The sequence below is a fragment of the Rhineura floridana genome, chromosome 7, assembly GCF_030035675.1.
Source record: "Rhineura floridana isolate rRhiFlo1 chromosome 7, rRhiFlo1.hap2, whole genome shotgun sequence".
Taxonomy (NCBI): Eukaryota; Metazoa; Chordata; class Lepidosauria; order Squamata; family Rhineuridae; genus Rhineura; species Rhineura floridana.
In genome coordinates, this window is record NC_084486.1 from 64,278,553 (window position 1) to 64,303,200 (window position 24,648).

The 24,648-nt window shown below is 40.2% G+C and overlaps 1 protein-coding gene and 1 long non-coding RNA gene across 2 annotated transcripts; one reads left to right on the forward strand and one right to left on the reverse strand.

The window, feature by feature from the left end:
* Positions 1-4: 4 nt before the first annotated feature.
* On the reverse strand, positions 5-11,375 carry PSTK (phosphoseryl-tRNA kinase). The gene is made up of 6 exons (XM_061635753.1): positions 11,082-11,375; positions 9,257-9,554; positions 7,188-7,386; positions 6,652-6,727; positions 4,602-4,695; positions 5-4,297 (listed from the first exon to the last, which is right to left on the reverse strand). Exons 1-6 carry the CDS (start codon positions 11,325-11,327, stop codon positions 4,110-4,112), a joined length of 1,101 nt encoding a protein of 366 aa, XP_061491737.1. The 5' UTR covers positions 11,328-11,375; the 3' UTR covers positions 5-4,109.
* Positions 3,093-6,978, forward strand: LOC133389000 (uncharacterized). Its single transcript, XR_009764000.1, has 3 exons — positions 3,093-3,266; positions 3,361-3,548; positions 6,676-6,978. It is a non-coding gene; the product is annotated as an uncharacterized LOC133389000 (long non-coding RNA).
* Positions 11,376-24,648: the final 13,273 nt, after the last annotated feature.

The following is a 24,648-nucleotide window of genomic DNA, read 5'->3' on the forward strand; positions in this document are numbered from 1 at the left end:
CGGACAAAGTGCTTTTATTGAATGGTTTCACATCCCTAATTACGTGCCTTTGTGTGAAGATGTATCTGGTATACAACTGCTGATGATCAAATCTTTCGGTAGATGAGCATTCTTCTAATGGCCAAAATAGAAGCACAGGTTAGAAAAGTCCTCTTGGGTTAGTTAAGTCATCATGGGCCAGTGCAAAAGAAAAAAACCCACCAGCAAAGCCCAATATAATAAGATTATGTCCAAAAAGTTATGCAAGTAGAAGCCCACATAAGCAATGAGGCTTTCTTTCCTCCTGTAGTCACAGAAAGGCCCTAAACTATAATAAAGGGTGGTAATGGTACAGTACTTACCCAGGTACACAGCGTGTAATAGTGCAGGATAAGCTGTTGGCACTGTGCTTGAAACAATTTAATGAACTCAGAGTTCCCTTCAGTGTGAGAAAATTTCTTTTTAATTTTTAATTAGTTCTCAGAAGAAAAGTCCTTTCAAGCAGCTATAGTTAAGATCTTAATTTGTTTTCAAAATTCCCATAGGTATCTTTCTCAAAATTAATATTCAGTGTCTTAATACGTTTGTGTAACTGTATTCAGTGTTTGCATTCTGATATGTAGAAGTATTTCAACAGAATATTTTTGGAATTGCCTTCTGCGTCTCTAAAATGCTGTAGCACCAAATTCCAGGTTTGCTACTCTAGTGCCATATATATTGCACTCGGGAAGTCAGTGACAAATTTCTGATTAGTTTTGACTGGGACTGCATGCTACAACAGCAGAGAACCTAAAATATACTATGTATGTTTTAATTAATAATGCTGGAGATGCTGAATCAGCTAACACAGCTAAATAAAAGCTGTTAAAAATAATCCTTTTATATATCCTAGCTGGGTCATCTTGATGAAATTTCTACAAACAATCTATGTGTCGATCAGGTATGTGTTAAATAATAGCCAATGAACAACAGCTGGTGATATCTCCACTCCCAACCTGTTTCTAGTATTTGTTTCTTCCCTTGTCAAAAACAGACCTGCTGGTCTTAGTGGCGTGTGAAATAGCAATCACGTTAAGGAGGAAGACAGGCAGGCTGAATGACCACATAGGTATGGGAGAAGGATAGAGAGAGGAGTGGCCGTAACAAAAACAATGTTGAGTACGTCAGGGGGAGGAGCTTTATTGAGACATCTCTACCTTCTCAGTATGGTGTGTTAGCAAATCTTGGTTGCTGAATGCTGCTGTGTACTAGGAATATATAATATTCACAGAATTGGGGGCCATAAGGAGATTAGGGTCACTGGCTTTTTTTTTTGGTAGAGTTCCGGTATCTCTTAAAGATAGTCAGGTAGTCAAGAGGTGAAGTTTTGCAACATGTAGATACCCTGAGTATCTACATGTTCTGATTCTACTGATCATGCAGCTATTGAAAGGGCAGGACCCCTGTTGAGATGGGTGGTAAAATCCTAAACACTACTGTTTTTAAAGCTTCAGCCAGAGAGAGAGTAATGACACCTGAGCTGTGAGCGATGACAGATTTAATCCAACAGAAAGTGGGAGATGGGACAAAAAGCAGACAAAGGCTTGCAGGCAACTTCATCTAACATTGGAATCCGCAATGCCAAAACATAGTTTAGAATGTCAGTGGATGATGTACTAACTACAATGCTGCCTTTACTAATTCTACTGGAATAAGGATAGCATATAGCAATCTCTGACCCTATGACTGATATGTTGGGGCCCATTTCATTAATAAAATATGCAGGATTGGAGTTTCGAAAAAACTTATTACCTCATTAATCTATGCTATACAATTCAAAACAAACTTCTCATTTCTAAACATAACATCTTTTTCACTGGCCCTCTTTCCCTATAATCTTGTACAGAACTTCTTGCCTGTTTTAAGAAAAAGCTACAGCTAGTAGCTATAGTTACTGATTCCAAAACATCCTCATTAGTATGGCTCATTTTCATCAAAATATAGGAGACTACATACAGATTTACAAGTCAGGCCCCAAATCAGTAAAATCTCAGCAACAGTTCTATTAGTTAAAATCATTATTTAATACTATAACGAGCTTCAATTAAGTTGCATTGCTAAATGTTGTGTTACAAAAATTATCTTGAATTTTATGTTAATATTTTCTTCAGATGAATTCAGCTTCTGTGTGCAAATAACAGCATTGTAAGAGATACGGCTGTTAAAACTGCAGTCTATAACCCACTAACTCTGGCGCTATGGATTGTGGACTGCTACCTTATTATGTTGCTCTTAATATTTTTAAGCCCTTTGCTATCTGCAGTACTGAACAAAAAGAGTGATAATCTTTGACTGGAGTCTGTCACACTATGTATATGGAATACAGATACAACCAAAAGTTAGATTTTTATTTTTACAATTAATAGGAGAGTAACTAACAAAGAACAGTAATGGGAAAGAGCAAGGGCAGCTAAAGCTAGCCCTTTTCGAAGCCCAGTCAGTGATTTCAATGGGAGAGATAAGCATATGCAGATATGAGGCTTGAAAGTGTTTATCTTTGGATGGATTGAGTCTCCAGTGTGTTTCGTGACAGCAGCACATTTTGATTTTCTGTTAACATTATGACAGTATAGTATTGGAAAGGAAGTGTTAGTCTTGTTCCATTTGCTGTTCTGCCACATTCTATTAATATTTTGACAAAGGGAATGTAAATTAGAAATATGTGCCAGCCCAGCAGAGTTCTTCTGTCAGTTTAAATAATTTTAAAAAACAAAACCAGAGCCAATTATGTTTTGTGCTGGAAAGCAATTCCCTGCTTGAAGCATATTTTATGGAGTACTCATGGTAAGTATGCCTCTAAAACTTTCTTAATATTTATTCCAGTATAAAAAACATTAAGGACAATTCAAAAATTGGGACATGGAAAAATACTTTCTAACATGTACTGATGGTCTTTTGAAAAAAGATTATTATATTTCATATAATTCATATTATGGAATGTAATTTTTGTATAAGATATTACACCCACAGCCACACAAAATAAAAACAACACTTTTCTAATGTTTCTTCTATTACAAGGATTATGTCCAGGAATTACTAGCTCTTGTTGATGGCACTAGTTCTGGTAACATGAAACAGCAATGGATAAAGGCAGAGGACCATTTGCCAAGTGATAACTTACCAGACTATGCCAGTTGGTAACTTGCCAAATGGTGAGGAGAATCTTGCCAAATCCTTGCAGTTGGTTAGAAATGCAGTGGAAGTCAATATACGCAACCCACTTTCCAACTGGTTACAGGCACACTTTGGTAAGTTACTATGGTGCAAAAGGTTGTTTCTATTCTCCCATCCTGTACCTTTGTAATGGGTTTGTTACACTTCACTCTCCTTTCTGGTATTAAGTTTCCCAGGTTGTACTGAAGACTGGATTCTTTCTCCTTCCCTTGAGACCCTTCAGCCTCTCGGGGATTGGATGACCTTCTTGAACAGTGTATGATGGAGCAGCAGGGAAGAAGGAATTGCCCAAAATTGAGCAGAGCTTCCTTGCATGTTTGGGATAGTCCTCAGCCTTTCAAAGAGGCGTCTGCAAGGTTAGTTCTTGTGGTTTGTTGGATCCAAACTTGGAAAATATTTTTAAAAATGCAACATCAACCCTCAAAGATGGAAAGGCACAGTCCTTTTGATTCTGATGATGCAGTATTTCCTCACAGTGCTGAGGCTTTGCATAGTTTGCCAACTATGCCCTTTAGCTCTCCAGATGTTGGACTAATAGTCCGTTAGCCTGCTAGCCATGCTGGCTGGGGCTGATATGATTTTGGGAGTCCAACAACATCTGGGTTATGCGTATGAGTCAATGATCCTGGCTTCAGCAATATTTCAAATTACAGCAAATAGTAAAATATTTCAAGTGGTAAATCTTGCATCTTTCTTCACCCTGTAGATCCTGAAGCTTCTTAGTACAGTTGGTATTTTTCTCATTCACTTTGAGGCTGAGAGACTGAGGGAATGTCCCTTCTTTTTACAATGAGACATCAAATATTATAAGCCAGACCTGTTTCAGATGGTTGGCACTGGAAATGCCAAATCTCAAGAGTGCAGTATCTAGTGTTGTTGTCAAACCCAGATGCCACTTCACTGAGCAAAACAAAATGCTAATACTCCTTCCTTAAATACTTATTAACAATGTCATCTGCCTGTTGGCTGAATGAAGAAGTTATATTTATATCCGATTGGTTATTTTTCTCATTAGACTTGTATCTTAAATCCTCCAAGAATTCTACTTTCAGCTTATTTAGTTCATCTGCCAAGTTCTTCATCTCATTTGGGGTAAGGTTATTGTCTAGGGAAACAAAAACATGACTGGCTGTGGCTTAACCATTGTTATATGTTTAAAAGTAAAGGACAATCAAAGATCTAAGTGCATCTAACATTTTAAAAACTGAACAAGGACTTACCACCTCAAAAGTTGGATTTCCCACAGAGGAATCTTCAGAAAGGGGACAAATGGCATGAACAATCTTTAAAAAGTAAGCATAAAATGCTGCACTTGTAGTTTTATTGCAGTGTGTCTGTGAGATTTAAGCCTACGCAAAGCAAACGAAGCTACCTCTAGCAAAAAGAAACTAAATCTTGCTGAGGCATACCTTTAGCATTCTTCATGGTTTGAGAGACAGCTCGCCTGATAGCCTGGTCAGCTTGATGAAGAATACTAGCTGCACAAATAGCTTGATCAATTTCCTAGCAACAATCAACAAAAAAAGTTTTCTTAGAACTGTGTGAATTTTTTCCCCAAAGGATATATTCAGACATCATGGCCACATGCATTAACAGTGGTGAGCTTGGGCTTGTGTGCTTCCTACCTTTTCCCATTGCATGAGGGGAGGAGAGTTGAAGCCTCCTCTACTGCTTAGCAACAAGCCATTGTTTGTAATTTTGTTGGAACATGGCAAATTAGTTTGCTTTAAGCTATGATTTACTTGCAAACCTAGATCAAACTCTGAGAAGTTGGTTTGTAGAGAAAGTGAACTTTAGTTAGTACTGGACAGAAAACTTTGAATTGACAATTCAAATAAATAAATTCAAAACAAATAAAACAGCAGCATTTTTCAACAGCAGAATCCTCAAGAGCTGTTTAATTATTTGTTAGTATTTTACTGAATGTTTTATTGATGTATTCTCTGTTTCTGTTGATATACTTCTTTTTAGTTTTGGTTATAATATAAATATAGATTTTTTTTAAAAAAAATGATTTTAATTGTAATAGTGTGGAAACCGCTAAGGGATTTTGCATATTTAAGCAATATATAAATATTTTAAAATTAATGAAGATCATCAAAAGCCAATGAAGTCTACAAGAACAAAATTAAGGTTTTCCTACTGCCCAGATATTTGGTCCTAGGTGATTAGGTAAGGGGGAAGGAGTTCCACAGTTGAGGTTCCACTACTAAGGTGATTCTACGTCTAGTAGCCATACACTCAAGAAAATGGGAAGACCTGATATGGGGGTGCTGGCAATGAACTTAGTGACTAGACAGGTTTAAAGGGGAGAAGGTGGCCCTCCAAATACCAATATTATTTTTGAAGGTTTGTGAAAAAACAGTATTAATGACACAAAAGCTGCTTTTGGAGTTTCAGAGCTAGACTGCCCATTAGCCTTAGTTCTGTACTCAGACCAGTGTGAAATTGTACAGAGGGCATGTCAGCACACAACACTATGGAGCATTCTTGAACTTTGTTGTAAGAACTTAAAATTAGTAACTGTCAGAAATGTAGCTCACTGGGTCCAATTTAATTTCTTGTAACATGATCTAGACAGCGTGGTCTCATTGATTAAATTGTAAACCTAAGTAGCAGCAGCCTTGAGGAAGTTATAGTCAGCTATAAGTGGAATAACACTGGCCTATCTCCCCAGAAATGCGGGTTACGTTCCGGACCCCCGCTGAAAAGCAAAAACCGCTGAAAAGCGGAACTCATTGAATAGAATGATGTGCGACACCCAAAAACCACCGTAAAAGCAGAACAAGCGCCATACAAGTGGGGCTTTAGTCTAATTGTATCTAATTGAGACCACTGCATTAACGAAGCACCGTAAAGCGGGGCCCTACTGTATACAACTTTGATTCAGTTAAATAATGTAAAAACAGACAGGCTTTCCTCTTGTGTGCTATAAAAGGCTAGCACTTAGATTCTTGTCTTCCATTGTTGGCAATGGGACCCAATGGTACTGGTATTTCTTTGGATTATAGCCATTGGATTGTATCCGACAAAGTCCTACTGAGAATAGACCATTAAAATTAATGAATCCAAGTTAGTCATGTCTTAACTTTAATGGGTCTACTCTGAGTAGGACTTAATTGGATACAATGGCTATAATCCAAAGTGCCAGAAATGAACCTAAGTTAGTCATGTCTATTAACTTCAATGGGTCTACTCTGAAGAGGACTAGCATTGAACACCACCTATTGTCTTACAATTCAAACTTTTCCTTTGGGTGCAGAAACTGAATAGTAAAAGTGAGCCTTAGATTTCTCATGTAGAAAATGTTCTGCTCCAGAATGGATAACTCTCTGAGTCCGGCGGATTGTTTTCATCACAAGTGCCAGGAGTCAAACGTACATCCTCAAGTTGTACCTACAGCCTTTGAGGTACTGCAGCACTACTGAAGTTATTAGCTATATAATTATTCTGTATTACCTTTTTGTCTGTATTCTCTTCCAGAGGTTTCACTGGATTTTCCAAAGCAGTAGATAACAAACAGAGCACCTGAAGACTGAATATTAAAAAAATAAGGTAAACAAAGGTTACAGGAAAAACTGGCAGTACATAGGCAATATAAGAGCTTGCCTAAAGATGGGGCATTGGTTTCACTGAAGTGACCAAGGCAAGAGTTTCATTGTGATCAATGGGGTTAAGATTCTACCAGGTGAGTATAGAGCAGGCGTGAGCAGAAATTAGATCTGGATCTACTGGTAGATTTCTGGGTGATCTGTAGCAGATCGGCAGGGTTTTCTGACTCCAATTTTTTTTAACAGCAACAACAAATTGATTGTTCTCACCTAAATTATGCTACTGAAATGAAGACAGCTTAATAAGCAGCAGGCTTGTGTGTGAAAGGACTGTGGGCTCAGGGTGAGATGCAAGCTACCAGAAACTGAGCACAGAGGTCCATGTTGCCAGACATTTAATTAATTTAATTTAATGTAAATAATTGCTTCAATTTGACTACATACTTATCTTCTAATGAACACTCTCCACTCTTCAGAATGAGACTGTTCTGTTCCCATGGGTATTTCTCTGGATTTGGAATTTCAATTTTTTGTACCATTGCCCATATGGTTTCTTCAGGTAATGGTTGTTTTCTCTGACCATTTCTCTCTAAACAAACATCAGCCTGACAGTCTAGGAACAACTGACAGAAGCCCAGTGTATCTAGACAAATATCAAAATATTTCTGGATAAAAAGACAGTCATTTTAATGTCATCACAGTTTCTGAAAACCATGCATAGCACACACAGGAATTTTGCAAAAATAAGCCATTTATATCATCATGGGATGATGACAATAGAACCTAAATACTTCAGAATTTGCAGTTTATGGTAAATGGAGCCATACAGGAACGTTTGCTTAACTACTAAAAGTCAACATTATATCATTTCTTCCAGCTCAATTCTACACATATATTTAAATATATATTTACAGTAAAATAAAGACTGTTGCTCACTTCATAAATATATATATCCCACCCTTGAAAGAGATTTTGCCCATTAACAGCATAATATGTAGCAGTGGCTGCCAACTTCAGACACGCTTGGAGGAAGCTGATTATCTTCACCCATTTAAATCTGGCTTCAGACCTTTTTCAGCACTGAAAAAGCTTTGGTTGACCTGACAGATGGCCTGTATTAAGAGATAGGGGGAATGCAAGCCTGTTGGTTCTCTTTGGTCTCAGTGGCTATGGATACCATCAACCATGGTATCCTACTGGACTGACTTTGTAGGTTGGAAACTGGTGGCACATGTTTTCACTCCTACTTGCAAGGTTTGTTACGGAGTGTAGCTTAGGGGTGGGTGAAGGAGAAGAGATGCTTTGTTTGGCTCTATGGAAGTTGTGCTCTGGCTTCCTATAAGTTTCCATTCTCTCCCTCATGCTTTTTAACATCTATGCAAAGGAGTTGGGAATGTCCATCAGAAGATTTGGGGCAAGATGTCACCAACAGGAGGATGACACTAAGTTCTATTTTTCCTCACCACCTTGATTAGGTAAAGGCAGGCAGGTGCTGAACCAGTGTCTAGACACAGCAGTGGGTGGATAAGGACCAATATACTGAAGCTGAATCCTGACAAGATGGAGGTACTGTGGAGTGGTGGTTCCTGGATCCTGGACATAAGAAGGCAGCACATTCTAAAAGAGGTTGCCCTTCCTCTGAAGGATCAGGTGTGTAGCCTGGGAGTATTCCTGCATTCTACTTTGTCACTGGAAGCTCAGGTAGCCTCAGTGGAACAGCATACCTTTTTCCAGCTTCTACTGATTCACTGGCTATGGATGTTCCTGGATAGAGATAGCCTGCCAATAGTGATCCATGCACTCTTGGTTGGACTACTGAAACTCTTGGTTGGACTGCTGAAACTCGCTCTACATGGGGCTGCCCTTGCAATTGGTGCAAACGTGGTGATCAGTTTTTACAGGCATGCCTGCACGAGACCATATAATATTGGTTCTCAAAGACTTATACTGGCTGCCTATTTGTCACTGGGCCTGAGGGTTAAAAGTTTTAGTTCTAACATATAAAGTCCTAAATGATTCAGGACCTCAGTATCTGAAGGAACACCTTTCCCTATATAGTCCTTTCTGGGCCTAGAAGTTATCTGGAGAGGGTTTCCTGGCAGTGTCCTGGCTCAGATCAGGAGATCTATGACTCAACAGCACCCCAGTTATGGAACATTCTCTCTGAGCTTTGGTGGACACCTACTTTGTCTGTCTTTCAGCACCAGTTGAAGCTTCCTCTTCTGCCAGACCTTCTGAAGTATATGCAGGTGGAGAAATGTGGCCATATTTAACAGGTAGATTGGTAACTATGATTTTAATTGTATTTTACTTTTGGTCATTATTATAATCATTTATTACCCACCCTTCACCCAAAGGTCCCAGGAAGGGTTACAACAATGTTAAAATATGACATTAAAAACAATTTAAAACAACCTGGTTCGTTATTGTACTAGTAAACTTGTGACTGATCCAAGATCACTTATGATGAGTCAAGGTTGAGCCACCAGCTTAACATATAGTATCAAACTTACACTGACGAGCTAACTGGTACACTTCATATCTCATACTCCGATAATAAAAGTTATCATCTAAAATAATATATATTGGTCTGAGAGGAGTAAAATCTATCAAATATTGACAAGATGCAGAGTCTTCTGTTTGTGCTCCTGGAGATATTAATCCTTGTTCTTTCAAATACCAGGCAAACCTTTTCCATGTTGTTTCAGTTCTGTTGGGAGGAGGAGAATAATGGCATCCTTTAATAAAAGCCTGAAGGATGTGTTCAAGATACAACAATAATTCCTGACGGTACAATCTCCAGTGTGACATCTATAAAGTAAAAGGACAGTGTTTCATGGTTAGATTACAAGATACTGGATGTAGTTTGGAACCATAATTAGCAATGAAGGCTTTGCCATTTGCTACAGCGTAAAATGGACTTAATTTGTCCTCACTCATGTTTTAGATCATTTGCAATTATTTCTGAGCATCAATCATCTCTATACTTTTCTCTGTATAGCCAACTCACTCCACTTTACCCACTCTCTCCTTATAGACATTGTGCTGGAAAATCTCAATTCAATATAGTATGCTGCTACCAGCCTTCCTAAATAATTAATGTATCTAAAGGTATCACAAAAATCTTAGGGTTTTTTTTGCAATGGTCAAACATGCTAACCTCTTTAGAAGGCATACCTACTGTTACAGTAATTATAGGTAAATTCCAGACGGTTAACTAAGTGAGTCTATTGCAACAAAAACAATCAAGGATTTTGTGGCACTTTAAAAGCTAACAGATTTCCAGCACAGCCCTAACCATGCCTACTCAGAAGTAAGCCCTATTGAATTCAATGAAGCTTATTTCCAGGTAAATGGGGTTAGGACTGCTGCCTTATTGCAGCATAAGTTTCATGGACTTCACTAGAGCCATAAAAATGTTGTTCACCAAAAGCTTATACCGCAATAAATCTGTTAACCTTTAAGGTGCCAAAAAACAATTGGCTGTTTCTTTAAGTGTGAAATTCATTTTCTTCTTCTAACAACTACTGTAATCAACAAATGTGTAGAGTGAAATGACTGCTGTGTTAACACTGTCTTGCAAAACATTATTATCATCATCATTACTGTATTAAAGTTAATTTACATATTGCCTTTTAGCAGAAAGAGTCCAAAACCAGTGAACAACATATTAAAATACAACATTAAGATTCAGAAAGGGAACTGTCAGTAGATCATCATCATCATCTTTAAAATATGCAGGCTAGTATTTTTTATGTTCATATTACTAAAAAATATAGATGCTTTTAAGAAGAGTTTACTTTTCCTAAAAGTTCATTTACACTGCATACCAAGAATTTGACCTAAAAATTATATGAATTCACCTGACAAGAAAAACTCAAGGGAGAAGACTGCAGACATTTTTACTTACAAAGCTAAAATAAATGGATGACTTTGTCATTTAGTGACATGATATAGATTATTTAGATTATAGATATAGATTACAGATTATTTTAATAAAGGATAAACCAGTGTGCTATCTTTGTAATATAGAGATATTAATGCTTTGACAAACCAAGCCAGCGCCTACTCAGGGCAAACTTCATGGCTGAATCTAAAGTATTGGATTATATATCTAAACTCAGCTGCGACACATCAGAAGGAAAAATGTTATGAGCAGTGACACAAAACTTAATGGCTGAAAGATAAGCTTGGGTGTCATTTGTTTGTCGATGCTTTGCTGTCAATCGAGTCACTGGGTTGTCATTGAAAGCTCCCGCGAATAGGCAGAAGACTTTCCCCATCCAATGAAAATCACAATACATATTGGCCAATAAGAGGCAGAAGGAGGCTACCAACCAATGACTGCTGCCTCTCCTGTCCTGAGCTTTCTTTCAATTGGTTAAAAGCTTCCGATGGTATGAGATCATCGTAAGTAAGAAGAACGCACTGCCACCCCTTGCGCTTCCTTAGGAACTGGCTCAGCGCCTGCCCCATCGTTGTTTTACCCGCTGCTGGTAAACCGCAAAGCACGCACAGGCCAAGTTGGTGGCCTCCAGCGTTTCGTAGCTGTTCCGCCATGGGCGTTGCTTTCGTGCGGAACATCCACTCCTGTGATAGGAAGTAATCGATGGCTCAAAGTTCTGCGCCTGCTCAACTTAGTGTGCGCACGCGCTTTTGGGAGTGAGGGCGGTGCTAGTCTCCTTTCTGATCATAGACATAGGGATGACAGGGGCCTCCTTCTTGCCACTGGACTTCCTGGTTCCTTTTGACGCCATGTTTTTTTTTCTCTAGGGAGTAAAAGTGACCGCTGTTCATAGAAGACGAAGGAGAAATTCAAGACTTTATCGTTGACAGTAGGTGGCGATAATAGGGCCTTATGCTGACTTTCATTCGCTATTAAACGTCAGCAGCAGCAGCAGATTTTATCGTTGCAGCGATTCGGCAGCAGCGCCTCAAAAAAAAGAAACGGAGGAGGTGGAGAAGCTAAGTGGCAGCCTTCTCTGCCCCATGGAGGCGAGAGCGAAAGGAGAGTTTGCCTGGAGCCAGCTGGAGATCTGGCTCAGTGCTACAGCTTTGCCATGCAAGGGGGTGGCGAGCACAGCTGCCTTATATTGACTCAGACCTTTGGTCCATCAAGCTCAGTATTGTCGACACTGACTGACAGTGACTCTTCGGGATTTCAGACAGGAATTGTTTCCTAGCCCTACCTGGACATGCGGGGGATTGCATGTTGGCCCTTCTGCATTCAAGGCAGATGCCTTACCTCTGAGCTACGGCTCTTCTGGTGGTGCTGAGGGAGTTGAAATTTAGGTTGGCCAGATGGGCCAAGGCTCCTGCGCCTTTAATACCGACGTAGAAAAGGGAATTTCAGCAGGGGAGGGTTGTTACGTACCCCACCACTGCAAGAAATTCCCGCTTCACCACCCCTACTAAAGGGGCAGGAGCCTCGTCTTCTTTTACTTCTGGCCACCCTAACCTGCAGCTGTGCCGTGGGAGCTGCAGCCGCTGACGAGACGCGAGGACACAGGACGGCAGAGCCAGGCGAGTGGTGGCCACGGAGTGCTTGGCCACCGCCAGCCCCTGCACCTGACCTAGTGGGAAAGGGGAAAGGAGGGGCAGCGCACTCCTACCGCTGCGCGTTTTCCCTACACTTCAGAGAGCCGGCGAGGGGGGCGCTATGGTGAGGGACGAGGAGGCGGAGGCGTGCGAGTCCATGGCGAGAGTTTGTCATAGTTTATTTAGAAAACGGTGTATTCTGATTAATTTTTTTAAAAAAAACTTCTAAGCGGGTTACACAATAGCATGCTCTCCTATTATCTTGGTAATTCTCAGTGGGGTTGAGATGCTGCGTCTGAAGCGGAAGTTCGGGGGATGAGCAGGTGGAACCTGAAGTCACTGCCTCCATGGTCACCTTGTTGGCATATGCAGATTGGAAGGATTTTATCCTCTGCTGCTTTTGAGATTATACCTCACCCCTTCTAGGACAGGTGTGGGGAAAAGCGTGAACCTTTCCAAATGTTGTTGGACTCCCAACTCCCATCAGTCCCAGGCAGCTTGGCCAATGGTCAGGATGACGGGCGTTGTAGTCCAATAAAGGTACAGTGAGCATCAAGTTCCTTGCCACTAATTTTGGAGTTTATTCAGGTTTGCAAGTTTTACCACAGGAGGTAATTCCTATCATAATTCTCAGACATGCATTGAATTAGTGGTACATAAATCTACAGCAAACTTGCTTCAAGTCACAGCTTCCAAAAAAAAGTGTTATAAACTCTTATAATTCCAAAGGACCCTCCCCAGCTATTTAGTACCCCCATATGTTTTAAAATTGAGGGGGCAACAAATTCTGCATCACAGTGGGATGTACATTTCCACAGGAATGCACCTCCAGCAATCCTTTGATTATTTTAAAAGATTCTCTCTCCTCTTCTTCCCATTCTTAAAGAGATTGAAGTAGGTAGTTTTCTCTTTTGTCAGGATATAAAGGAAAGTATCTGCTGGCACAAGGGACCGCTCTGTGCACAACTGGAGCTCCACTGGTGTAGCAATGGATACAACCCATATTAAGATGGTATATTTGATTGTGTGCTGAAATAGTATTGGCTTACCAGCTTTTTTTAATTTAGGCATAATTTCACTTTGCAGGGCCAGAAGACATGTCTAACTGTCCAACTCATTCCTTATGTCCCCCATACCACTGAGACCTCCTCTGAACTCTTAGTACTGATATAAACAGTGACATCTTTCAGAATGCGGACTAAAAGTAATGGCCATGGCAGGTGTCATCAGCCAAAGTCTAGCAAACTTGCCAAAATATTAGGTACTACGTGGCTTTCAAAGGGTATTTTAAAAACATAAAGGCTAACAACGACAACAAAATTTAAATACATTAAAAGCAGGAGACCGTCTAGGGAGGTGGACCATTGGATGACAAGGGAGTCAAAGGTGTGCTAAAGCAGAATAAGGAGATTGCAGAGAAGCTAAATTGATTCTTTGCATCTATGGAGAAATGCTATATATGCGTTTGTGTTTCAAGAGATATATGATCTCTGACTGCCATGAGGCCTTGTTTTTGTACATTGTTGCAAGCTTGCTTGGCAGTGGTTGCTTGGTGACAGGTTCTGACAGAAGAGAGACACAATCAGTTTAAGATTTTATTCACTAATAGACAAAAAACCCTTGCGGTTTAAGAACGTACCTATAGCCAACATATATTTTTATCAAGCTTTAAAAAGCAGGGAAATAGGGCAGCTATAGTGAATACACCAGGGGAGCAGGAGACCTGACCTCCTCTCTGAGATATTGTACTGCCCTACAAATTTGTCAAAATGCAAACACAATTTGGGTTGGTCTTTCACAGGCCAATCTACTTGCTGTGTAGCTTGGAAGAATTTGGTAACATGTGCCTCTGAGCATATGGTGAGTGGTGGCAACACCTGCAAGCAGCCTAAATAACGGAAGGGGAGCGGAGGTTTGATCATCAAAAGGGAGGTGATGGGAGGGGGGAGAAGGAGGGGAGGGGAGGTTTGATCATTTGCATGGCTATTGAGTTCAGTGGGATTTACTCCCATGCAATCATGCTTAAGATTGGTAAAACTGACCATGGGGAAGGAGGGGATTGGAAGGGGAAGGAGAAGGAGGGGCAAGAGGGAGGGGAGGGGAGGTTTGATCATTTGCATGCTTTTTGAGTTCAGTGGGATTTACTCCTGTGCAATCATGCTTAGAATAGGTGAAACTGACCTGGGGGAACTGAAGAGGAGAGAAAGAAGGAGTATGGGTGGGTGGGCACTGGGCAGAGGGGAAGCCCCTTTCCTTTCCAAAAGGAAAACATTGTGAACACTATTGTTTTTCAGCGTTTCCCCCATCTTTTTATTCTACAGCGGGCACATGTAGTCTCCCACCCAAATTTAAACCAAAGCTGTCCACGGACACATCCACCCCAGACCTTTATTTCACTTTGGACAGTCATGGCTTCCCCCAAAGCATCCTGGGAAGTGTAGTTAGTGAAGGGTGCTGAGAGTTGCTAGGAGACGCCCTGTTCTTCTCACAGAGCTTCAATCAAAGCAGCTGACTCTTCAACCACTCTGGCCACTGGAGCTCTGTCAGGGAAATAGGAGTCTCCTCTCAGCACCCTTCACAAACTACACTTCCCAGAATTCTTTGGAGGAAGCCATGACTGTCTCAAGTGGATAAAGGTCTGGTGTGGCCCCCTGATTAGCCAAGCCAAACAGATGTGAGTCTGGCTTTTAGAACACTGACAGTTGGTTCTTACTGAACATGCCCAGGCTTATCATTGACTTCAATGCTAAATTTCTTAAATTAATTACAAATCGGCTAGGCATTTTTTTAACTTTTAAACTGCAGAAGATGAAGGTCAAAGTGTGGGGCAAGGTCAGTAATAGGATTCTGTGAACATAGCTGATTTTTAATTAATTTCAACAAATTATGAGACCACTGACAGAAAAAAGTCCAAAGGGTCTAGTTTTTCTCTCTCTCTTTTTACACTTTGAACTCTTGGTTCTCTCTGTTTTGTTTATCGCCATGAACATTGTGAGGGTTGTTAATCAAGCGTTTCTGAGTTCAGGACTGTAAGTTTGGTAAGGTGTTGTTTTGAAATGAGCTTATGGGTCAGGTCTGTGGATTCCTTTCTGGAATCAATCCATCTCTTGTTTGGTCTTCCTCTTTTTCTACTCCCTTCTGTTTTTCCCAGCATTATTGTCTTTTCTAGTGAATCATTTCTTCTCATTATGTGTACAAAGTATGATCACCTCAGTTTCATCATTTTAACTTCTAGTGACAGTTCTGGTTTAATTTGTTCTAACACCCAATTATTTGTCTTTTTTTCAGTCCATGGTATGCACAAAGTGCTCCTCCAACATCACATTTCAAATCAGTTGATTTTTCTCTTATCTGCTTTTTTCACTGTCCAACTTTCACATCCATACATAGAGATCGGGAATACTATGGTCTGAATGATCCTGACTTTTGTGTTCAGTGATAAATCTTTGATTTGAGGACCTTTTCTAGTTCTCTCATAGCTGCCCTCCCCAGTCCTAGCCCTTCTTCTGATTTCTTGACTGTTGTCTCCATTTTGGTTAATGACTGTGCCAAGGTATTGATAATCCTTGACAAGTTCAATGTCCTCATTGTCAGCTTTAAAGTTACATAAATCTTCTGTTGTCATTTCTTTAGTCTTTTTGACATTCAGCTGTAGTCCTGCTGTTGTGCTTTCTTCTTTAACTTTCATCAGCATTCCTTTCACATCATTACTGGTTTCTGCTAGTAGTATAGTATTGTCTGCATATCTTAAATTATTGATATTTCTCCCTCCAATTTTCATGCCTCCTTCATCTTGGTCCAGTCCTGCTTTCCATATGATGTTCTGCGTACAGATTAAACAAATAGGGTGATAAAATACAGTCCTGTCTCACACCATTTCCGATGGGGAACCAATTGGTTTCTACTGATTCTGTTCTTACAGTAGCCTCTTGTCCAGAGTATAGGTTGCGCATCAGGACAATCAGATGCTGTGGCACCCCCATTGCTTTTAAAGCATTCCATAGTTTTTCATGATCTACACAGTCAAAGGATTTGCTGTAATCTATAAAGCACAGAGTAGGCCCCTTCCAACTCTACTATTCTATGATTCTATGATTTTCTTATGAAATTCCTTGCTCCATTCGATTATTCAATGTATGTTTGCAATATGATCTCTGGTGCCTCTTCCCTTTCTAAATCCAGCTTGGACATCTGGCATTTCTCGCTCCATATATTGTAAGAGCCTTTGTTGTAGAATCTTGAGCATCACTTTACTTGCATGGGATATTAAGGCAATAGTTCGATAATTACTGCATTCCCTGGGCTTCTCTTTCTTTGGAAGTGGGATATATATTGAATGCTTCCAGTCTGTGGGCCATTGTTCAGTTTTCCATATTTCTTGACAAATGTTTGTCAAAATTTGGACAGATTCAGTCTCAGTAGATTGTAGCAACTCTATTGGTATGCTATCTGTTCTTCGTGATTTTTTTCTTCCAAGTATTTTAAGAGCAGCTTTCACCTCACATTCTAAAATTTCTGGTTCTTCATTGTACGGTTCCTCCGTGAATGAATCTGTCATCCTGGCATCTCTTTTATAGAGATCTTCAGTGTACTGCTTCCACCTTCCTCTTATTTCATCTCGGTCAGTCAGTGTGTTCCCTGTTGATTATTCACCAACTGTACTCTTGGTTTAAATTTCCTTTTCATTTCTCTAATCTTTTGGAATAGGGCTCTTGTTCTACCCTTTTTGTTGTCCTCTTCTATTTCTATACAATAACTATTGTAATAGTTTTTTGTTCCTACATACTAGTCGCTGTATTGTTGCATTTAGGGTTCTGAACATGTTTCTATCTCCCTTTGCTTTTGCTTTCCACTCTTTAACCATTTCAAGAGTTTCCTCAGTCATCCATTGAGGTCTTCCTCTCTTTTTAACTAGAGGTATTGTCTTTTTGCATTCTTTCCTGATAACGTCTCTGACTTCAGTCCATAGTTCTTCTGGCTCTCTGTCAACTAAGTTTAAAGCCTCAAATCTGTTCCTTATTTGATCTTTATATTCTTCCGGGGTGTTACTTAAATTCTATTTTGGCATTATGATTGTTTTGTTGTTCTTCTTTAGCTTTACTCTGATTTTCAATACGACCAGTCTGCTCCTGGTCTTGTTTTTGCAGAAAGTATGGAACTTCTCCATCTTCTGTTGCCAATTATATAATCAGTTTGATTCCTATATTGACCATCTGGTGATGTCCACATGTATAGTCGTCTTTTCGGTTGCTCAAAAAATGTGTTTGCAAGAAACAAATTATTGGCTTCACAGAATCCAATAAGTCTTTCTCCTGCTTCATGTCTGTCTCCTAAGCCTCATTTCCCCACAATTCCTAGTTCTGCTCTGTTCCCTACTTTTGCATTCCAGTCCCCCATGATTATCATCATATCTTGTTTTGGTGTGTTATCAGTTTCCTCCTGTACTTCTGCGTAAAATCTCTCCAATTCTTCTTCTTCTGTGTTTGATGTTGGAGCGTAGTCTTGGATGATGGTTATATTGATATAAGAACATAAGAAGAGCCTGCTGGATCAGGCCAGTGGCCCATCTAGTCCAGCATCCTGTTCTCACAGTGGCCAACCAGGTGCCTGGGGGAAGCCTGCAAGCAGGACCTGAGTGCAAGAACACTCTCCTCTCCTGAGGCTTCCGGCAACTGGTTTTCAGAAGCATGCTGCTTCTGACTAGGGTGGCACAGCACAGCCATCATGGCTAGTAGCCATTGATAGCCCTGTCCTCCATGAATTTGTCTAATCTTCTTTTAAAGCCATCCAAGCTGGTGGCCATTACTGCATCTTGTGGGAGCAAATTCCATAGTTTAACTATGCGCTGAGTAAAGAAGTACTTCCTTTTGTCTGTCCTGAATCTTCCAACATTCAGCTTCTTTGAATGTCCACGAGTTCTAGTATTATGAGAGAGGGAGAAGAACTTTTCTCTATCCACTTTCTCAATGCCATGCATAATTTTATACTCTTCTATCATGTCTCCTCTGACCCGCCTTTTCTCTAAACTAAAAAGCCCCAAATGCTGCAACCTTTCCTCATAAGGGAGTTGCTCCATCCCCTTGATCATTCTGGTTGCCCTCTTCTGAACCTTTTCCAACTCTATAATATCCTTTTTGAGATGAGGCAACCAGAACTGTACACAGTATTCCAAATGCGGCCGCACCATAGATTTATACAACGGCATTATGATATCGGCTGTTTTATTTTCAATACCTTTCCTAATTATTCCTAGCATGGAATTTGCCTTTTTCACAGCTGCTGCACACTGGGTCGACATTTTCATCGTGCTGTCCACTACAACCCTGAGGTCTCTCTCCTGGTCGGTCACCGCCAGTTCAGACCCCATGAGCGTATATGTGAAATTCAGATTTTTTGCTCCAATATGCATAATTTTACATTTGTTTATATTGAATTGCATTTGCCATTTTTCCGCCCATTCACTCAGTTTGGAGAGGTCTTTTTGGAGCTCTTCGCAATCCCTTTTTGTTTTAACAACCCTGAACAATTTAGCGTCGTCAGCAAACGTGGCCACTTCACTGCTCACTCCTAATTCTAGGTCATTAATGAACAAGTTGAAAAGTACAGGTCCCAATACTAATCCTTGAGGGACTCCACTTTCTACAGCCCTCCATTGGGAGAACTGTCCGTTTATTCCTACTCTTTGCTTTCTGCTTCTTAACCAATCCCTTATCCACAAGAGGACCTCTCCTCTTATTCCATGACTGCTAAGCTTCCTCAGAAGTCTTTGGTGAGGTACCTTGTCAAATGCTTTTTGAAAGTCTACTATGTCCACTGGATCATCTCTATCTATATGCTTGTTGACACTCTCAAAGAATTCTAATAGGTTACTGAGACAGGACTTTCCCTTGCAGAAGCCATGCTGGCTCTGCTTCAGCAAAGCTTGTTCTTCAATGTGCTTAGTTAATCTAGCTTTAATAATACTTTCTACCAGTTTTCCAGGGACAGAAGTTAAGCTAACTGGCCTGTAATTTCCGGGATCCCCTCTGGATCCCTTTTTGAATATTGGCATTACATTTGCCACTTTCCAGTCCTCAGGCACGGCGGAGGACCTGAGGGACAAGTTACATATTTTAGTTAGCAGATCAGCAATTTCACATCTGAGTTCTTTGAGAACTCTCGGGTGGATGCCATCCGGGCCTGGTGATTTCTGAGTTTTTATATTGTCCATTAAGCCTAGAACTTCCTCTCTCGTTACCACTATTTGTCTCAGTTCCTCAGAATCCCTTCCTGCAAATGTTAGTTCAGGTTCAGGGATCTGCCCTATATGTTCCACTGTGAAGACAGATGCAAAGAATTCATTTAGCTTCTCTGCAATCCCATCGTTCTTTAGTACACCTTTGACTCCCTTATCATCCAAGGGTCCAATCGCCTTCCTAGATGGTCTCCTGCTTTGAATGTATTGATAGAATTTTTTGTTGTTGGTTTTTATGTTCTTAGCAATGTGCTCCTCAAATTCTTTTTTAGCATCCTTTATTGTCTTCTTGCATTTCTTTTGCCAGAGTTTGTGTTCTTTTTTATTTGCTTCATTTGGACAAGACTTCCATTTTCTGAAGGAAGACTTTTTGCCTCTAAGAGCTTCCTTGACTTTGCTCGTTAACCATGTTGGCATCTTCTTGGCCCTGCCGGTACCTTTTCTGATCTGCGGTATGCACTCCAGTTGAGCTTCTAATATAGTGTTTTTTTTTTTTTTTTCAATAATTTTTATTCAGATTTTCATAAAACATACAAAACAAAATCATAAAACATTCAAAGACAAAAAACAAAATCAAAAATAGTTAAACAAAAGGAAAAAAAGAAAAAAAAAAAACAAAAATAAAAAATAAAGAGTAAAATATTGACTTCCCATTTGTCAAAGATCAAATCAGTTATAAGTCTATAATATATAACAATCCTGTCTCTTAAGTCATATTATAAAATCACTTTCCTCCAGTAGTTATCTTACTTAATCATCGAATCTCATAAACATTACTTTATTCTTTCCACAAAAAGTCAAAGAGAGGTTTCTTTTTTTTTTTTTTATATAATTTTTATTCAAATTTTTCCAAAAACAAACAAAACAAAGTAAGAAAAAACATAACAATATTACAACAAAAAATGAAAATAAAATGGTTGACTTCCGATTTGTCACAGATCAGCTATAAGTATATAATATACATCAAACCTGTCCCTTAATATATATACATACAAAATCCCTTTTCTCCATAAGCTGTCTTAATTAATCATCAAATCCCAGTATCATCATTTTATTTTGATCTTTCGACAAAAAGTCTAAGAGAGGCTTCCAATCCTTAAGGAATGTATCTGTCGATTTTTCTCTAAGTAAACACGTCAATTTATCCATTTCTACTAAGTCCATTAATTTCAATAGCCATTCTTCCATTGTTGGTATTGAATCCATTTTCCACTTTTGTGCATATAATAATCTTGCTGCCGTAATCATATATAATATTATTCTTCCATATTTCTTTTCTATTTGTTTATCCATAAAGCCCAATAAAAAAAATTCTGGTTTTGACTGAATATTTATTTTTAAAATTTTTTGCATCTTCCTGCCTATCTGTGCCCAGAATAGTTTTGCCTTTTTACATGACCACCACATATGATAAAGAGGTTTCAATTCTTTAAGAAATATATCTATCAATTTTTTTTTCCAGATAAGCATATCGATTAATCCATCTCATTACTAATTATGATAATCTTATTGTCATAACCATAGTCAAAATAAACATTTCAATTAATCCATCACATCAGAATCTGTTAGGTTAAGTAATTTCAGTAGCCATTGTTCTATTATCTCTATTAGTTCCATTTTCCATCTTCCATCTTCAGTAGTCTTGTTAAGTCCAGTAATTTCAATATCCAATCTTCCATTATCAGTATTCCATAATAATCTTGCTGTCAAAGCCATAGTCATATAGTAAGAGTCTGATGGGAATTACCTCTATCCCAAATATTTTCTTGCCATCCATTCTGAATAGGTTGCTGAAATACTGCTGTAAAATCATATCTCTGTTCTTTTTTTCAAAATACACTGGGTCATCTCTTAAAAGTTTTTCCATTGTCACATGGCTGCAGTTAATTCCATAGATTTTCTCTATGTTGGGCTCCATCACATCATTCCAGTCCAGAAGATAATCCATGCCATTGATAACTTTATCTCTAGAATCTTCATTAATTTCTTCAGAGATAACATTGAGTTCCAAACAATAGATTTTATTTCTAAAGTCCATAGACTCCAAATCTTGTTCCTGTTCCACGTTTGTTCCAATCTCCGGGATCTCCTCTCTCACAGGGACCCCTATTCCAGTCTCCAGGGTCTCCTCTCTCACAGGGACCCCTGTTCCAATCTCCGGGGTCTCCTCTCTCACAGGGACCCCTTCCAGGGTCACCTCTCTCACAGGGACCCTTATATCTTTAATCTCCTGCTTCATTTTACTCAATTCAATTTTCATTATCTCAATCTCATCCATTATTTTCTGAAACATAGTTATTTCCAGATTCTCAGCCACTTTCTTAATTGCCATTTTAAAAGAAAAATATAGGAAAACCACTTCTTATTTCAGCAACAATTGGGTTAATACTCCAAACTTGGTGACATCACAGTATAAACAGAGCAGACAGCCTTATCTCTCCAATAGTTAAGTAAACAAAATGCAGTTCCCAGGATCGAAACAATTAATGGCAATCGTCAAGAAACAGATTCGTCAAAATAAAATAGACCAAAAAGAGAGTAGTCTCAAAACAGTATAATATTTTTCAAAATAAAAATCTGGAATAGAAATCCCTCTTCTGTGTATATCTTTAGAATGCAAATCCAGGACAGCTTTTTGCAACAAAAACAGAGATAAGCTATTAATTAGTGCGTAGCAGAGAGAAGTTACGGCTCCCCAGTGAGATGTCAAAAACCGATCAATCTGGCAAATCTCTTTTAAACAGCAACAATTTAAGTCAAGTAAAAGAAAAATATAGAAAGAAGGGTGCTTGCCTGTTAGTGCGTTCTCTCTTAGAAGATAAGATGAACGTTCGCTTTAACAGATAGAGCTTGCTGTTGAAAATCCGTCCCACCTTCGTCGGCTGGACCTCGTCCCATAAATTAATGAGATCTGGTCGTCCCAACAAAAATAGGCTTTGAGGTTAATCTCTTCGTTTCTCCCTACCCGGGAGAAATTTAATCAGTCAAAAAAAAAAGAAAAAACTGACTGATATATCTGAATAAGCTTCTTTTGAGGCAGGAGCCCGTCTCAAAAGCAGGCACAGGCTAAGTCACCCTTCGAGCTTCTAATATAGTGTTTTTAAACAACCTCCAAGCATTTTCGAGTGATGTGACCCTCTGGACTTTGTTTTTAAGCTTTCTTTTTACCAATCCCCTCATTTTTGTGAAGTTTCCTCTTTTGAAGTCAAATGTGACCGTGTTGGATTTTCTTGGCAATTGGCCATTTACATGTATGTTTAATTTAATAGCACTATGGTCACTGCTCCCAATCGGTTCAACAACACTTACATCTCGCACCAGGTCCCAGTCCCCACTGAGGATTAAGTCCAGGGTTGCCGTCCCTCTGGTCGGTTCCATGACCAACTGGTCTAGGGAATAGTCATTTAGAATATCTAGAAATTTTGCTTCTTTGTCATGACTGGAACACATATGCGGCCAGTCTATGTCTGGGGTAGTTGAAATCACCCATTACTACCACATTTCCTAGTTTGGATGCTTCCTCAATTTCATATCTCATCTCAAGGTCTCCCTGAGCATTTTGATCAGGGGGACGATAGATCGTTCCCAGTATTAAGCCCCTCCTGGGGCATGGTATCACCACCCACAACGATTCTGTGGAGGAGTCTGCCTCTTTTGGGGTTTCCAGCTTGCTGGATTCAATGCCTTCTTTCACGTATAGAGCGACTCCGCCACCAGTACGTCCTTCCCTGTCCTTCCGATATAGTTTATATCCAAGGATAACCGTATCTCACTGGTTTTCTCCATTCCACCAGGTCTCCGTTATGCTCACTATATCAATGCTCTCCTCTAAGACCAAGCACTCCAGTTCTCCCATCTTGGTTTGGAGGCTCCTAGCATTAGCGTACAGGCACTTGTAAGCAGTGTCTTTCTTCAAGTGTCTTTGGCACTTGTGGTTTGGCCCCTGGTAATTTTGCCCTTTTGGATTTATATCCTGTGCCCCTGCTCTCACAATGCCTACTTCTAGGCCCACCCCTTTTAAAATTTCATCATTTCTTTGGTCTTTATCCCAGGGGGGAGGTTTATTCCGAACTGGACCTTCCTCAGCTCCTGTTGGGTTTCCCCCCTCAGTCAGTTTAAAAGCTGCTCTGCCACCTTTTTAATTTTAAGTGCCAGCAGTCTGGTTCCATTCTGGTTCAAGTGGAGCCCGTCCCTTTTGTACAGGCCCGGCTTGTGCCAAAATGTTCCCCAGTGCCTAACAAATCCAAACCCTTCCACCCGACACTATCGTCTCATCCACGCATTGAGACTGCAAAGCTGTGCCTGTCTGGCTGGTCTGCGCATGGAACCGGTAGCATTTCAGAGAAAGCCACCTTGGAGGTCCTAGCTTTCAGCATCCTACCTAGCAACCTAAATTTTGCTTCCAGGACCTCATGGCTGCATTTCCCCATGTCGTTGGTGCCAACATGCACCATGACCACTGACTCCTCCCCAGCACTGTCTATCAAACTATCTAAAGGACGGGCGATATCCGCAACCTTCGCACCAGGCAGGCAAAACACCTTGCGGTCTGCACGCCCATCACACACCCCACTGTCTATGTTCCTAATGATCGAATCACCCACTACAAGGATCCCTCCACCCCCCGGAGATATATCCTCGGCACAAGAAGATAGCTGCTCATCCCCCAAGGAATGGGTCCCTTCTAAGGGATCGTTTCCCTCTTCCTCAGCTGGATGCTCTCCTTCCCCATCGTTCTCCATGATAGCAGAAGAGCTATCATCCTTGGAGTGGGACACAGCTATAACGTCCCTGAAGGCCTCCTCCACACACCTCTCTGCCTCTCTCAGCTTTTCCAGGTCAGCCACCTTGGCTTCAAGGAAATGAAGTCGTTCCCGGAGAGCCAGGAGCTCATTGCACTGAGAGCACACCCACGACTTCTGTCCAACAGGCAGATAGTCGTACATGCTGCAGGCAGTGCAAAACACTGGAAAGCCCCCACACCCCTGCTGGCTTCTTACCTGCATAGTTTTGTTTAAGGTTTATTACGTCAATGGGTTGGGGACTGCGGTTTAGTTGAGGTGAGGGAACAGATGGGCAGAGTGGGGAGCCCTGGCCTCCGCGCTCTGCTGCTTAACTCGCCTTGACCCTTTG